This window comes from Antennarius striatus, chromosome 3, assembly GCF_040054535.1.
Source record: "Antennarius striatus isolate MH-2024 chromosome 3, ASM4005453v1, whole genome shotgun sequence".
NCBI lineage: Eukaryota > Metazoa > Chordata > Actinopteri > Lophiiformes > Antennariidae > Antennarius > Antennarius striatus.
The window spans coordinates 2398973-2416366 of NC_090778.1; the positions used below are offsets into that span (position 1 = coordinate 2398973).

Consider the following 17394-nt stretch of genomic DNA (forward strand, 5'->3'; position numbering starts at 1 on the left):
ACAAGTCATCATAAGCCCCTTGTTTGGCCTTTGCTACCTTTTTTATTATATGCAAGAAAATAGGTTCCTCAATTTGCATTTAGATCACAGACCACTCCATACACTACATATTTTTACACACTCCACACACCATACATACTTCACACACTTAATATAATTTTAAAAGAGACATTTAATTTAATTTTAGTGTTAGACTCAGGATAAAATCCACTATAGATCTCCATTCTTCAGTTCCCTCTAAAAGCCTGTGGACCTTTTTATGACAATGACTACCTCTGCCCGTCCGTGTGGTGGCATTCAGTCCTGAACAAGCTGGTATGGAGGTGTGAGGAAGAGGAGTCCACTCAACAACCGCCAGCAGGGAAAAAAAAAACAAGGATTGTGTGACGATCCGACACACAGATGAATGTATCAAAACATTTCTTTAATACTGTAAGCAGGAAATAGAACTGTGAAATTCACGAGTACTGTTTTATTATTACATTAATTAACTTTGAATGTCAAGTTTGTTTCCAAAGCATTTCAGAGGCATCATTTGCAATATAGAAACAGTCATCTATTGACTCTTGAACTGAATGCACTATGGAGATCTGAATGTTGTGAGTATAAAATAAGTTGATGGCACTAGTGATACCTAAATGATATACGTCACAACAAATAAAAATACTAGTTAATGTTGGATTTGCGGAAATTTATTAAAGCAAAAATTTGGAAATGCTCCAATTCTCTTTTTATCTTCCATTTCATATTTCTGTCAATGTGTAAATCAAATTTTGAAAGATGGTCATCTCTTCTTTAGTCACTTCTTTGGCTCTTTCAGTATGTATGTATGTACGTTTATGTTCAAGGCCTCCTTGTGGCCACACATGATAACCAACATCCTGGAGGAGATTGGCATTTCAACCATCAGTCATCATCACCCAACACTGGCCTGACCTGGGAGGCTACAGCGGAGAACAGGTCTGCTTGGGGATAACAACGATCACCACAGTGCTGCAGTGCAGAAATGCAAAATGAAGAGTCACTCCACCAAATGTAATAATCTTCCAAGTATTCTTGTTTACTGTTAAACAGTTCCTTTTTTCTGTTTTAATTTTTTCAAAATGTCATTTTAAAAATCAGATTAATTAGAAAATCAATTTTCGATTAATTTGTACTTCACAAAAGTAAAAGTAAATCACAATGAGTAAAATTATATTTTGTTTAGTTTGTTTATTATTTTCCTACTATTAGTTGTTTTTGAATGTAAATTCCTTTTTGCTTAAATCTCAATTTGGATTTTGTGTGAATGTAATTATTTTGTAATTTGTTTTTTTGTGTGAATAAACATGCTTTTAAAAATCAAAATCAAAGTGTGTACCTGCAATTTGCAAAGCGAGTTAACTGGAAAAAGTTTCCACCTAGCAATATTGTGCGCCCTTGTTGTGTTGTGTTTAAGGAACGCAGATCTTTTTAACTTTCAGTTTTAAGCGTTCTTATTGATTCAGGCAGAGAAAGACCACTATTCATAGTACAGAAACGTTGCCTATTCATATTTTATTAAGGACACATATCCATAGATGGCTTTGAACTTTAAAAATGCTGACATGTAAATAATTCTGAATATAAAAAGGCATATAATAAAATCAAAACTCGGAATATATCAAAGTAAAAGTAAAATTTTTGATCGGCCGATCATAACTAACATTTTTTCCTGACTGCCTTTGAAGGCAGCATCGGGCCTGCTTTCTGACTACTTCCTGTAAGAGAAGCTCAGTCAGCTGTCACAATCGGGGAAGGCGAGTAGAGGAGGACCGCAGACCGAGACGAACACCCAACAAGAGCTAAAATGAGTAGTTTTTCCAGCAAGTTTAGCGCTTACACGATGACTCAACTCAACGAATTTCTGGAAGACGACGAAAAACTCACCCAAATGGTCCAGGAGATGGATGAGGTACGTTAAAACAGTTAGCTTAGTGACGGCAGTCGGACGTTAGCTAGCTGCTGGCTCCTTGTTCTTTTCCTCCTCGACCCTTTGTTGTTCTTCCATCACGGGACGGTGATGGGAATGGCTCGGAACGGTCGCAGTTAGTCGAATTTAGTCGTATCTAAATGTTAAACAAGCAAACTTTGTCGCACAATGTTAAATAGGGTTGAAATCGTTAACCTTGGGACAAGCAGGTGAACGCGTTAGTTTTAACACACCAAACTATCTGCGCTCAGTTTTTAAGTGGGAACAGGAATGTCACTTAAATATATATATTTTTTAAAAACTAACATAAATACCGAAGCAGTTGTTTTATTCTCGATCTTTTCTTTCGGTAAGATCCATACGTGAACTCAGAAATGTGTCGGTGTGGCTGGAGGCTCCCAGGCTGTAGGAAACCGAGGAAAACAAAACTTATAAGAAACGTGAGGTGTGGACTCAGAGCAGAGGCGCCACCAGACATGTTACAAACCACAGTTCATTTATTACTAATTTATTTCATTTATTTATTATTTATTTTACTTATTCATCGTCTTATTTCACACGTTCAAATCAGATCTTAAATCGGGATAGTTAGACGCAGGTTCAAAGTGCAGAACCTCCATTTATGGCCCCAAATGAAAGTGTAGTTTGTGATCTGTTAACCCGCAGTCATATTCTGGGAGTTAACTGGTATATAGTTAACTTCTTTCTTTAAATTCTGACAGGAAAGCACAAAAACAGCTGTTTTCTCTTTCTTTTTTTTATTTCTGCAGATATGGCACTTTACCTTTTGTAGCACAGAGTTGGTCATAATTGTCACGTTCAGTTATCCCTAAACAGGTGGCTCCTTCATCCCCTGACCTTGTGTCACCACCATCGGCTCTCACCGATGTCCAGTTGTTGTGTATCTGCTGTCGACTATCAAACGTCTGACCTTGCCGTGATAAGTCGCTGATAAGCTGTGAATTTTCCATTGCCAGTTATCTTCCTGAGGCAGGTTTTACCACGCAGACGGATTACACCGTTTTATTTCCTACGTTAATGCCTTTTCCTAAATTTTTAATTTTGGGGTCTAATCTTATCTTATTGTCGTCTTGTTTATTCTGCCCCACTAAACCCTTGTTTTTTAGAAGAATATTCACGCTCATTTTTCAATTTATTGGAAAATGTAAACTCTCCAGGAATTATTGTCTTCTTCCCTTTTTTACCCTGCAGTTTCAGTGTGATCAGTAATTAAAAACATAAAACGTTTTCAGGACACAGGAATGTTTATAGTCTGTTGTCATGGTGCTGTGGCTTTCACTCTGGCTCTCTAATTTCAGCTCAATTTATATACCAATGGGGGCTACGTGTCTTAAATCTGATATAAGCATTAGATCCATTTCACTTTGTTATAACAAGAAGAATACAGTGTAGCATTTGGATGAGTGTTGCTGCTCCGAGCGAGGCTTTTGTGTCATCAGTTCTGTTTTGGATCCACACCCAGTTTGATTGTCTCCATGGTTTCATTTCCTCATCCCATCGGTTACAGAGAGGGAGGCACTTGTGTGCTCCGGTGACACATCAGCTGTTGACTTAAGTCAGTCGAAGTGATTGAGGACAGTATTCGAGTAAAGACTTGACCAAACCAAAGGTGGAACCGTCTGGGAAATTCTTGGGATGGGAACAAAGCCAGTGTGTGTCATGAGGCATTGAGTGAAACCCAAGCGTGCTGAGAGGTGCTGCGTACGCAGCGGGGGCAAAAAGACAAACCCTGTTAGGAGACCGACAGCACACATGTTCCCTTCTGGGCAACAAGCTTCTCATTTTGCAAAGCGCACAATAAATCTCTTGAATAATGTAAATAACGCTCTTGCAAGTTTGATCAAGTCCATTCTTTTTTTTTGTCATTTCATGAATTAACTTTAAATTTTTCGTACCTGTGCGTACTTTGCAAAAAGTATTTTCCTTACTATAAGGCACTCCTGATTATAAGGCGCACCGTTAATGAATGGCCTATTTTAAAACTGTTTTCACCAGAATAGGGCGCACAGCATTATAAGACACATAAAATATAAACTACTGTAGTACAAGGCACACTGTTGGTTTTTGAGAAAATGAAAGGCTTTTAGGTGCGCCTTATAGTGCAGAAAATACAGTATTTGTCTGTAAAAGAGTAGATGAATCTTGTTTTGAAGAAAGCTGAGGCTTATTTTTAACATCGTCACATCAATTTAGTAACGTTTTGATCAGCACACCTTTTGAGGGTTGGCTGAGCTACACCATTATGATCTAATTTGTAGGTGACCCAGTTGTAGAGTACTGTTTCGGGTCATTTAAGCCTTCTAGTCTAACTTTTTGAAATGAATTAGAGAAGATCATGCTGAACACTGTTTCTGGCCTTTGGCTGATTTTCTTTTGGAGGCTTTAACTAATTCAGGACTGTATTTACAAGGCCTATATGCGGCACTTTATTTGTGTTAAAGAACAATAGAAAAGTTACAATACTTTCACACAGCTTTTCATTGATCGTTTTTGGTCATTCAGTCTCAAAAATTGTAGCACTTAAATTTATTTCATGCAATCATTTTCCTGAAGATGAGATGATCAAAAACCGTCTCTTCAGCTGCTGATCTGAATCAGGCTGTAGGTGGGAGACGATGACGATCGTCCCATCAACAAGAACATAGATGGATGTTATCAGAAGAAAACGAAGCACCCTGATGGAACGGGCCTTTACATGGACCGTCACAGAAAAGATAGAGCAAGGTGTACTTCAGCTGGAAAAGTTCATGAGTTACAAGCCTTACAAGTCACCAATTACCAGCAGTACAGATTGGATCTGACGTGAATGATTAACAGGGTCCAGGTAGAGACACGTGGCTACTGCTGTCTGTAGTTGTTATACATGATGGTTTATTCAGAACTGAAACACAGTGTTCTGTAGTGACACTTTATATGATCAGCTAGTTTTTTGGTTTTTTTTTGCTTTTTAACATTATCCACACAAACTTAAGTTATATTTTGTGTCATAATTTTAGCGTTTATATATAAAGACTGGATCATTGAAAAGTGTTTTCTCCAGGAACAAGCCTGCAGGTAAAGATGTTATTTAAAGGTCTTGTGAATGAGAACATCAGCTGGTTTGGAAGATGGGCCGCTCACCCCAGGATACAACAGAGTCGTGTTAACAGACGTATTCAGCTGCTTTTCATGATATCTCTTGTCATTTCATTCTATTCATTCAGTCTGACTGTACTGAATGTCGCAAGCAAGGCTCGTCTGAGTCACTTTTAGGAGAAAATCCATAATCACCACCAACGCTAAAGTGTATTTTTAGAGTTTTCTGCACATACAGCATATTGGCTGGATGTGTGAAATGTGTCCTTTGAGAAGTAGCAGCAGTTCTGATTTGTATTTAACCCTGAACTGTTCAAACCACATGTCGTTCTCATGACACTGTTTCCATTCCAAACTTCTCTAAAGGGGTTCTCCATCTGTTTTTGGACAAATTCTGTTTATCTTTAGTGAGAGGTTCTTCTCAGCCTTTAGAAACTGTTTCATAATTTTAAGTTACTTGTTTGAGGTATTAAAATGCAACCTAATGACATCATTATGGTTATCTTACCCTGGACTTGAAATCTGAAATCTGCATTACCAGCTGGCATTGTTGGAGTTAAGTAAAAGAAGGACTTTTTGCAGCTTTGCTCCTAATATTCCTCACAGGTTAGGATTCCCAAGCCTTTGCTGCTTTATTGTTATTATTATTATTATTATTATTTTATTTTATTATTATTTAAAAAAATAATCCTTACATTCCCAAGCCTGTGCTACTTTATTATTGATTGATTTATTCATGTATTATTTTTATTATTATAAAGAAATCCTTAGGATTCCCAGGCCTCTGCTTTATTATTATTGTTATTTTATTTATCAGTTTTATTATTATTTTAAAAAAATAATCCTTAGAGTTAGGATTCCCAATCCTCTTCTGCTTCATTATTTATTTATTTATTTATTTATTTCATTCATTCATTCATTCATTCATGTATTATTTTTATTATTAAAAAAATAATCCCTACAGGTTAGGATTCTCAGGCCTCTGCTGCTTCTTGTGACAGCTGGCACAACGTTACATACCCCTTACAAGACTCAGTGAGGCATCTTCCTAATCACCTGCATGGTATTAAGTCCTGAGCAAGGGTTCGTGAACTCAGCGTGACGAAAACACTGATGATGACTCCTCTCCCTGAGTCCTAGTTAGCTGTAACAGGGACTCCCTGTTTAACAAGTAGGGCACTTTATTCCCCGTCAAACACTTTCTCCCTGTAAATGTTCCAAATCCAGCTGTTCCTGATGTTACTACACATTAAACTTGATCCAGGTCCAGGTACTGGCGCACCTGAATGGAATGCAGCCATGGTTTCTGGTATCGGTACATCCATGGTTTTCCTGCCTGTCCAAAAGAAGGTTTTTTTTTTGTTAAATAACAAGAGAGCAACTGCAGTGTCTTTCAAATAAATATGTAGAATCATAATTTTTAATCAAACAATTATGTCTGGATGTGAAACTTCTGTGTCACAAGACCCACATGTAATTATATTTGTTGATATTTGAGTGTGTATACATCTGAATGGGGCTTTATTATAATACAACACATTATTTATTATTGTTGTTGTTGATGATAATAACATTGTTATTATTATTGTTATTATTTAGGGCAACTCCCACCACCAAAGTTGTGTCCATATCTGACGACATCGTGGAAGTTTTCCCTTCACAGGAAAACTCTTTTGTTTTGTCTCTCTAGACAAAATTCTCTCTGAAATCTCTTGAGATAAAAATTGATAGAAAGTGACGATGAAAACGTTGGATTTTTAAATGAGACAACAGAGATACTCCTCTGAGAGAGACTGCTTTAGCAAGACTTGTGAACATAAACTTAACTTAATTTTGAAAACCGGATTAATAACTATAATTAATAAATTATATTACATTATAATCAGTCACAAAAACTGCATTTTCTTGTTGCTTTTTCAAATATTCTAAATTATTGTCTTTTTAATTATGTGGACTTCTTTTTGGAGTTGTTTTGAAAATAGGCACGTATATTGGGCTGATTTAAAGTTAAAACTCATCACATTAACCTCTTTTTAATTCATCCAACAACAATCCGTAGCAGTTGTTCCTCAAACGGTTAAATGTGAGTCCATTATTGAGACCGAAAACGTTCGTAAGACTCTGCGATCGACGGAAGGTCAAAGGTAAATCTGTAAATTCATTACTGATGGGTTATTCTGTTTTGCAGATGCAGGAAGTCCAGCAGAGCAAGGAGAGGACGCTGGCCAGCAACCGAACGCTGGCGGAACAGAACCTGACGCTTCAGCCAGGCCTGGAGCTCCGGAAAGAGCAGCTCACCAAGAGCTACGGCCGTCTGCAGGAGCAGTTTGAGTCCTATCAGCTACGCAAGTCCACGTTAGGTACAGCAGACGTACACACACACAGGAAACACACACGATCCCCTGATCAGGCCCATCTCTGTGAGCTGAGTGTGGGACACAAAGTATATTCATATTTATTCCTGCGTCAGATTGCTTTCATAATGAAATTCGGGACTGAATTATAAATTAGGGGATGCATAATAAGGAGCAATATTCTCTATTTCTAATACATCAGGAGCTTAAGTCAGTCTTTGTTCACTAGATGGTTGTTTTGTTGAGACGCTGATATCCACCCAGATGTTCCTCCAAGAACCTCTCAGGGAATTTTAAAGCTTCATATTTGACATGAACTGTTTATAACTGACCGGTTGACTCCACAGTCACATCATGAGCATAGATGTACGCTCAAAAGCTTGTTAGTGACCATAACACAACATAACTCACATTTGGATTGTCTCTCACCTCCAAACTGACTGCGCTCCATTGTTTTAGAGGGATTTGTTGTTTTCTGATATTTAGCTTCGGGTGGTTGTCGTTACATCATAATACGAAGCCTCCCTCCCCGTCAGTCACCACGTTATGACTCAGACGTGGCTATGAGCTCCAACTTGACTGGTGGGGGAGAACGTCAACCGGGAAGCTCTAATTACAGAGTTGTTGAATAATGTAGTTCTTTTGTTATGCAAAACTGAGTAAAACGTCTTGAGTCATATCTGTGGTTTTCACATTCTTCTCCAGAGGAAAAAAAAAAACATATGTGGTGTATTTATCCATTTGAATTTTGGAGTGGAATATTTCTCACTTGGGGTTTTACCATGGTAAACCTCGAAGCCATTTTTTTTTTTTTTTTGAAAAAAATAATAATTTGATAATAGCGATAATCCCCGTAATGTTACGTCACACCAATTGTAGCACAGACTATTTTACATAAGTCTACAACTCAATATAAAGTGTGAATTCACGCCCGGCAATGCAAATGAGCAGATTTAACATCATTTGCATGAGTCACACTGGTTGAAAAAGTAAACTTTGGGATAAAATGTTTACTTCCATCTTGGTTGATGTGAAAAACAGTGGAAATAAATGTCTGTAGGTTCATCGTCATTCAGGTTGAGGCAAATCTTGAGTAGAGATAAATATCATTGGTCACATTATCAGGAGTTAGTGACGTAAGTAAATTCTAATTTACTCACAGGAGTAAAGTGAGTAAATTAGGAGTGATGCATCACACTTGGTGTGAACACAGTAGAAGGGATCATTTGTTTTTACTGTGTGTGTGGAACTGGAACACGTTTTCCCCCAGAAGCCCTCGAGGTGACAACAGCTGTCTGTCGCTGGTGCGTCTCAACCTTCCCATTCTGTCGGTCACCGAAATGCTTGTTTGAAGTTCTTCTGTCATGTTTCCCCACATTGTTTGTTCTTCTACTTAAACGCCAGCTGAAGAGACCAGTCTCACCAGTTCTCATGTTTTTCCGATCAGAGGCAGCATCAGACTTTTTTTTTCCCCTCCCATCTCCGTTGACATGTAGTTTCAAACAGGGACTGAACTCAGGTTAGCTACGCTCCAGAAATGCTTTGCAATTTCTCTGCAGGATTTTAAAGGGTGGTAATGCCCCCCACTGACTCACCTTCAACATACTTTACCGTGTGTAAAGAAAGCAAAGCGGCGATACTTGTGACCTTGTTGACGCACCAGTTGCCATGCGGCTCTCTCAAAATAGCATGCCAGCCATTCACTAATCTGTAACACTGATATGTTTGAATTCTCCTCCTTCCTCTGCCAGATGTCCAGGATCTGAAAGTCTGGTGCTGTCATGAATACAACACACACAGTTCCACAGTCTTTGTCATTAAGTGTTGTAGTTGGACAGACACAGTATTTTCCGCACTATAAGGCGCACTGGTTTATAAGGCGCACCTTCAATGAATGGCACATTTGTAAAACTCTTTTCATATATAGGCAAGCCTCTGTTTCCAACCACATTTCGTTCTTGAAGGCTGTTCGAATAGCGATTTGTTCGAATTCCAAATACATTTTTCCCATTACAAATAATGTAAATGGTCTTAGTCCGTTCCAAGATTCTAGAAAACTACCTTTTTTCAACATAATGTCATTTCATAATGTCATATATATATCAAATTGTATGGTAATGAAACATATCAAAGAAATGTAAAAGAAAGAAACAAACATAAGAAAGAAAAAACATGGACGTAATCAGGTTAGCCTAAGGTACGAGTTACCGTCGTCTTTAGGACAGCAGTTTATGGTACCATAACTCGTACCATAGGCAATGGCGAGAAAAAGGCGTTTGTTTGGTGTTGGACTTCCAAATTTTGTTCGATTTCTAAGACAAACAAATTCTGAATTTTTTTGTCTTAGAATTCCGACTTATTTGATGTCTAAAGCGTTCGAAAACCAAGGTTTGCTTGTATAAGGTGCACTGCCGGGTGTTGAGAAAATTATTGGCTTTCAGGTGCGCCTTACAGTGCGGAAAATACTGTAGTTGTCCAAGCAGTTATTTCTTTTTATACGAGGTCCTGTTTATCATTTGCAGATGGTTTGGTAAAGTTTTTATGAAGGATAGAAGGTAACAGTGATAATCTGTGCTTCACAATCTGAATTCCAAGCCCCTTTTTCTGAGTAAATTTGTCGCTGCCCATCTTTAGATCACAGGTTTATTTGTTGTCAGCAATCAGCGGCTTTTGTCATATGTAGGTTACCAGTGCGTGTGGTTCAATGCCCCGCACCGCTTTGCCTTCCAAGCTCCATCTGTCCTAGTTATGGATTTAGCATAAAGCAGCTGGGGGGGTACCAGAATGTAAAGACTATTTCACCAACGTGAAAGATCTGACACGCCGTAGCTTGTTTCGCCGGGATGGCACCAGCATCCTCTTCCCCTCTCCTGGAAATGTTTCTGCAATGACCTTCACTGTGGTTTCATTTCTGGAGGCGATCTATCTGATGATCTCCAGGCCCAGAATGAGCTTCAGATCAGCAGGCTTTCTGCTCAATCACCGAATCCTAGCTTTGTGTGGAGAAGTGTTGCTGACAGGCCTGAGAGTCGGCCTTGTTGTGTTTGAGAGAGCGAGACAAAAAGGAAGTGGGGGGGTTCACCCTGGGAAAACATTCTCCTGTGAGGGAAGATTTGCTTTTGCTAGAAGAGTTGAGAGCGTTTTTGAGGCTTTTGTCATTGTTTCTCTGAACTGAAAGATAAGTTCCTGTAGCGTGTTTTACAAGCTCATAACAAAAGGTTACAACATTCAGTTATGCATATAGTCAACACATTCCTGTCTGCCTGCAGTAGTGCTGATTATATGCTTGAAGATTCGGTATTATTTAGTTAAACTAAATAAGACTAAATCGTTTTTCTGATCATCATGTGTGCACACCAGATTTTGGTTATTTTACGTCCAATGAAAATACTTAAACCGAAGTGATGACGCAATGAACTGCATTTGTAAAATTTAAGTTGAAAAATGACATCAAAGTCTGAATGTGTAATCCAGTCACATGTCTGGTAGAACTACTCAGTCGTGTAAATGCAAATCTTGAGCACTTTAGCACTTTGTCTGATCTTCCTCGACTCTGAGAGGTTTTGGAACAGAGAGGAAATATTCCCACAGGATGAACGTTTATTGACATTTTCTACACACTGTCCACGCAGCCCATTCCAGAAGACAGTCTTTGTTTGATCCATTTTTAAATGTATTGCTGGAAGCAGTATGTTAAGATAAGAGCTTTTATCTCTGATGTAACCTGTAGCATTATGGCAATCATCTGCATGAACTTAAAGAATAATGCTAACGCTAGCTGTTGTCTTAATTATGTTAGGTTGACAGTTCATAAACACATTGTAATGCCATTTGTGACATCTTATCAGATGGGGAAAGAGCTGAATACAGCAAGAAAATATCACACATTATTAGTACTGGATCACTGAGCATAAAACCCCCGATGCAACCTTTCTTCTTCACCTCTTTCTCACTTTTTTTATTAATCTATTTCTTTTGAGTTTAAAGACATTCCAGCTCTGATCCACTGTCGTTATAACTGAGGAAGACTTCTTCTACTGCATGGACTTCTTCTAGTGCTACTATTTCTACTATAACTATTATTACAATTCCTGAAACACCGATTCTTCTGTCAAAGTGTTAAGGAAAGGGTATCTTAGCCTTGACTTTAATTTACACTGCTTTCTTATTTGTTTTAGCCTTTCATGTGGAATCACCCTCACTCATTTACCTTTACACCATTACTAAACCCTGCAGTATGTTCAAAACCCATAAATGACTGTGGATGAAACTCGGACCAGCAGTGAGAGACGTATGGGTGGACATATAGAAGAGTTATTATGGGTGGTAATTGTGTATAATCATAATAACGAATTCTTGATTTTGACAAATTATTCTTGTTAATGCTATTTTCGTGTATTAATTTAATCATTTATTGAACTAAACCACAACAATATCTGTAATGTGAGGGAGGACTTGAACACGAAAAGCTCAAGATGTAATCAGCAAATCGGCAAGCTGTTCACTGGTGACGTCCAGCAGAGTTGAATTATTTAAAACAGTCGCTGTGGATTGTGCACAGTTAATATCCCCCTCGAGACGAACTGTAATAACATCATTTTATTGTTAAATCCATTCGTCAAATAATATCATTCATGACCAAATACCTGCATGAATAATTGAATCATAATAATAATAATCATATTAACTAGTGAAGGGAACAAACATCCATGGATAAAAGTGCTGACACTGTCAGTTGTTGTTGGTTTATTTATATACAGTAATTAGACCATTCACCAAAAAATTTGGAAGTTTGTGGGCATACATTGATATCAATACGATGGTTTGACTGTTTCCTGTCAGAGATGCTCCTCTCAGATTAGAGCTGGGCGATGATGGAGGTGGGCGGGGCTCTGATGGAGCTCAGTATTAAGTGAAGTGAGACTGGTTCAGAGCGCCGCCCTGCTTCTCTTCGATCCCTTCTCCTGCTGTTGACATGTAGTCAAAGCAGCTTCGCTCACAGACACACTGGGTGTTTGCATGTTCACAGTGATCAGAGTGTTTGCCCTGCAGTCACAGGATGCTTTGGATGTCCCACATCTTTTTAAATCTGTTGTTACTGCGTCACAGGAGGAACTTAAGCTCTTTGATTAATGCAGGTGTGGATGCTGCTTGGAGAGCTGTGTAAACAGTGCAGCAAAGTTTTATGTTGGTGACGGGGAATAGATTGTGTAAACGAGAAGATGAAACACAATACTGCAAAATTATACTTGTTCTGGTTCTAGAGCACATGTGTCAAACATATCATCATCGCGTCTGTCCTCAAAGGGCCGGATGTAATTAAATGTAATATAAATGTAATATAAATGTAACTACTCCTTAATGTTATATAACTCTGAATTTATTACTTATGCAAGTTCCAAACATTACAGTTGCACAGAAAAAACCTGTTTGTTTGTTTCTCTGTTCTAACATAAGTCCTTTTGTCAGGTTATTAAACCCACAGAACTCCATCAATCAAGGATCAAACTATCAATAAATAAAGAAAAATAACATCAGACACAAGTTAGGACATTAACTTTGTTCACAACATTTTTTTCAGTTAAAATGATCTGAATACCTACATTGTGGGAAATGTAGTTATTTTTTAGACATTCTGACCTTATATGCTCCTGCGGGCCACATAAAATAATGTGGTGGGCCACATTTGGCCCCCGGGCCATGAGTTTGACACATGTTCTTGAGCGTTTATCATAAAGGGACTAAAACAGAGTCAGACGTACTGAAGATGGAAAGATCCAAGAATCCAAGCTTGTAAATAAAGAATAATGTGTAGTTGTAGTTTAAACCTCACATCATCTGCACTCCTGTAACTTTGACCATCCAACAAAAAATATTCTAGTTATGACTATATGAGTTCAGCCACACACTAACACAGTCATGTGTTTTTGCTGCCACAGTTCTGTACTCCCGTATTTCCTCTGACTTGTATTAACTACACCAAAGGGGTCCAGGAGAATAATGCCATTTGCACTGTTTTTCTGTGTCGTTATTGAACAGATCACAAGTCCGGAAACACCTCCCTGGACATTTTGCTGGCCCTGCTGCAGGCTGAAGGAGCCAAAATAGAGGAGGAGACAGAGGTGAGCTTTGTTTCTCTCTGCACAGATGACTTCATGAGCAGTGACACACGTCCGCATTTCATATGCTTCTCTGGATGTTCACGTCCTCTCCTACAGAGGCTCCATTGTTTAACCCTTACTGTCCTGGTGGAGAGCAGATGTCCAGTAGAATGTCTGATTAACTTCACAGCTTCATCCCTGCAGCACCAAACTGTCTGATCGTGTGGCTGATCTGTCATTCCAAATGTTTAGATGCTCTTCACATCGGTTGGATAATTATGAATTTATGCAATGACTTCTAGATGTTACCTACGTGGTTTTCAGTTCTCCCTTGTTTTGAGAACATCCATAAGACGTGTTTTGGTTCTTTCTATTGGACATGGATGTGACGTTAGTTCACTGGTTCGTCTGTTCTGACCGCTGAGCATCAGTTACATCATCAGCTGTGATTTTATGATATAATATTATGAGACCTCTCCTCTGCGACTGCAGCGGGATGCCAGAGAGCTGCAGACAGTGATGTACGTTTTTAATGAAAGCTACAAATTATTACAGACCCTGAGATTGTTGGATTGTTTTCTATTTTTATTTGCTGTCACCGCTCTCAGGAATAAGAACCAGTTTCCCCCTCAGGAAGCCTCGCCACAGCCTCTTTCTCATAGAGAACATGTAACACTGCCGTTACTACTTTTTTTTTGTCCACACTGAACAGTAAAAGGTGGAACAATACACCAAGGTTTGTGACTTTTAAAGTAGCCTGTCAGCGCTTTGTGAGCAAAGGAAATGCGACATTTAACCCAGCAATATCGGGTCTTGAATGACGTCAGCCGAGCAGCGCTTTGTAAGGAACACGACACTCATAAAGAAAGATTTGCCTTCTCAGTTTCATTCTTCTGTTCTAATAATCTTCCAAGCGTTGAACTGTTTCTACCACATTTCTGACTGTCATTATGCTAACCGCTAACGGCTATTCTCTAACTCCAGCATCATACATGATCAGACCGTGTCAGCTACGCCTCTCATTCACACAGCTGTCTGCACCTCCACTGCCCCCCCCCCCTACATGTGCTTTCAGGATAAAGGAGCCCTAGGCACTCACTGAAGTGCTGCATGAATTAGGCTAATGCTTCATTTTCTAGGCGGGGTGCATAATGCATAAATAATCACACATAAATTGATACGTAAATAAGTACAAATGATTTAAATTTCATCTCATGAAATGTTTTGGTTACACAAATAAGAAGTATTTCTTCTATGTATGATGACAGTTGCCATGTACACACTGACCAGCATCAACATGAACTGCTTTTTTTTTTTAACTTGTACTTAAAAAATGGTGTAGAAAATAATCATTTGATCTTTTTAGTGTTAAATCTAACAAGTATCACTGTTTGATTTTCTGAAAAGACTTTTTAATGTGTTTTTAGTGGGAGTCTGAAGGTGTGTCTCTAGTTTCAAGCTCCTTTAATCCATTACTTATGTCCCCAGAATATGGCGGATTCCTTCCTGGACAGAGAGGTATCCCTGGACTCCTTCATCGACACCTACCAGAGCAACAGGAAGCTGGCCCATCTGAGGAGGGTGAAGATCGAGAAGCTGCAGGAGATGGTGATGCAGGGCCAGCGGCTCCCCCAGGTGCCCATTCCTACCTCACGATCTCAGGACGTGTCGGCGGCCGAAGCCGGCAGCGGCGCTTCCCCGGTCGCCCAGCCGAGAAGGAAACCCCCGCCGCCTCCGTCCCAGCCAGCCCCACCTCTGAATCCAGCTCCAGCCGCCGCCTCCCAGCCTCCGGTCTTCTACTCATCTCCGTACCCGCCGATCCCCCCCAGAACGGGCCAGCCCTTCCCCAGCGTCTCCTCCGGCTATCCGAGCCACTTTCTATCTCAGTACCCCCCGGCTTTGCCTCAAAGGCCCCCACCTCGTATGGCCCCGCAGCCTGGCTTCATCATGCAGTAAATCACAGCTGCTCAGAGGATGGAGTGTGTGGTCAGCCTTCCACCAACCGGAGCTCCTCTGAGAACAGTTTCCCTCAGCCCGTCGGCCTTCTTGGAATGCGACCAATAACAACACGAGGAGGCACAGGCGCGCCGGTCTGGTCGCGTTGGGCCGAGGCAGACGTCTAAACAGTCTGTGGATTCACCCGTCACTCCCATCAACCCCGCCAAACAACACCCACAACAACAAAAACACAACGAGATCGGCCAGACGTTTGGCTCGCCTCGAGTCGCGACGAGTGGGAGGGGGGCTCGCCGCGAGCTGTACGAGACACACACACACACACGCGTGTGTGTGGGTCTGTGGGTCTTTGTCACGCGTCAACAACCTTTTGTCAGCTTAACAGGACCCTCGGCTCTGCGGGCCCGTCGTATTTCAGTCTGGAAACACGCTGCTCAAGCATTTATAAACACTAAAGTCATTCAAAAAGAGGCTCGTTTCCCTCTTTAGCGTAATTTACTCGAGGTATATGCAAGCAAAAAAAAGAGACCCTAATTACTGTGCAGTTTGGATTCAAATCTCATTTCCCAGAATATATTAAGGCAAAACTGAATACATGCTGTGGTTTAAAAACAACATCATCATCTGCATATAGAGATTCACAAGGTACAAGGACATTTGAATTTCAGCATCTTTTCTTGATATCGTACTAATGGAGTTACTTTAATTCTAGACTGATTAACATGTGGTAAAGATGGGCTTCAGTTTGTGCGTCTCCTCCGGTGTGAGTGTGTGTCTGGTTGAAGGTGGCCGACTCATGGACTCGTGTCTATCTCAGGGGCAGAAGGTGGGAACGGGAGACGGAAGGGAGAGGATTGGTGGAGAAGCTGGTGTAACAAGTTGATCGGGGCTTTTTAGCCTGAAGTGAATGATTTCTGTATAGCCATGCAGTGCACTCTGGGGCGTCTGTCGTTTTTTTTCTTGTGGGTTCTTGTTGTAACGCAACACTCCTTTATGATGTCCATTGTGTTCAACAGCTGGGATTGGAGATGATGATGATGCCAGCAGTCCTTTGGATGTCATTCAGTTTCCTCACACTGAGCACCAAAGACTTCCCACATCAATCTGTGTTTGTTTAACTTCATCAGTGATTTATTACGTCAGTGAAACATTTTATTTAGGTAATCTACAATTTATCCCTTCATTTGTATGTTTATGACGTTGAGCTTTGTAATCAACACAAAGTCGCATTTATCCAAGGGGGAACTTGAAAGATCAAGTTTGGTTTGCTATGGAAATTGTCCCGGTGTAAAAGTTTTGTGTTCTCCTCTTGACTGCTGTCGCTGTGCACTGTTGAAGAGCCACGAGTGCCTACACTCCGAAGTGAGGTTGAGCGCATCCTGCTGACTTCCCTTGTTACTTTATGCTCAGCTGTTGAGGACGCCCAAACTGTCAACCCTTCAAAGAAACAAACAAAGTTGCAGCAGCCTCCTGCTGATTCCATGTTTCACCAGAAAAGTAGAAAAAGGGCAGCTCCGGCCTTTTTCCCAGTCTGGTTTTTCCTTTCTGATGAGAAGCTGAAGGCCAAGATAGAGTGATTCTGAAGGTGTGCCAGAAAGACCCTTAAGCTGTACGTCTGCTGGTGCTTCTCCTCTATTCTCACTCCACTTATATTGAGCTTTGTTTGAGGTGAATTTGTGTCTATTGTTCTGTTTTTCAATCTGGAAAAAAAACAGGGCTCTAAACTATTTCGTGTCATATCTTTTGGTGATGTTTCACCTTAAGACAAAGAAGTGGACCACAGATTGGACACATCGTACTCGTCAGCAGGTAAATCTACACAAATAGAAGTTAAAGGATGAATATCTATGAACCAGCATTTCTAACAACTAACAATGGATAATTCTTTCGTGCATGGCCTTCGCTCTTTGCGATCATTCTGAAAATTCCTTTTTAA

At 40.0% G+C, this 17394-nt stretch overlaps 1 protein-coding gene across 1 annotated transcript; it reads left to right on the plus strand.

The window, feature by feature from the left end:
• The first annotated feature begins 1743 nt into the window (after positions 1-1743).
• On the plus strand, positions 1744-17172 carry vps37ba (VPS37B subunit of ESCRT-I a). The gene is made up of 4 exons (XM_068311653.1): positions 1744-1933; positions 7236-7407; positions 13441-13523; positions 14991-17172. The coding sequence occupies exons 1-4, from the start codon at positions 1829-1831 to the stop codon at positions 15456-15458; spliced, it is 828 nt and encodes a 275-aa protein (XP_068167754.1). The 5' UTR covers positions 1744-1828; the 3' UTR covers positions 15459-17172.
• The last annotated feature ends 222 nt before the right edge of the window (positions 17173-17394 follow it).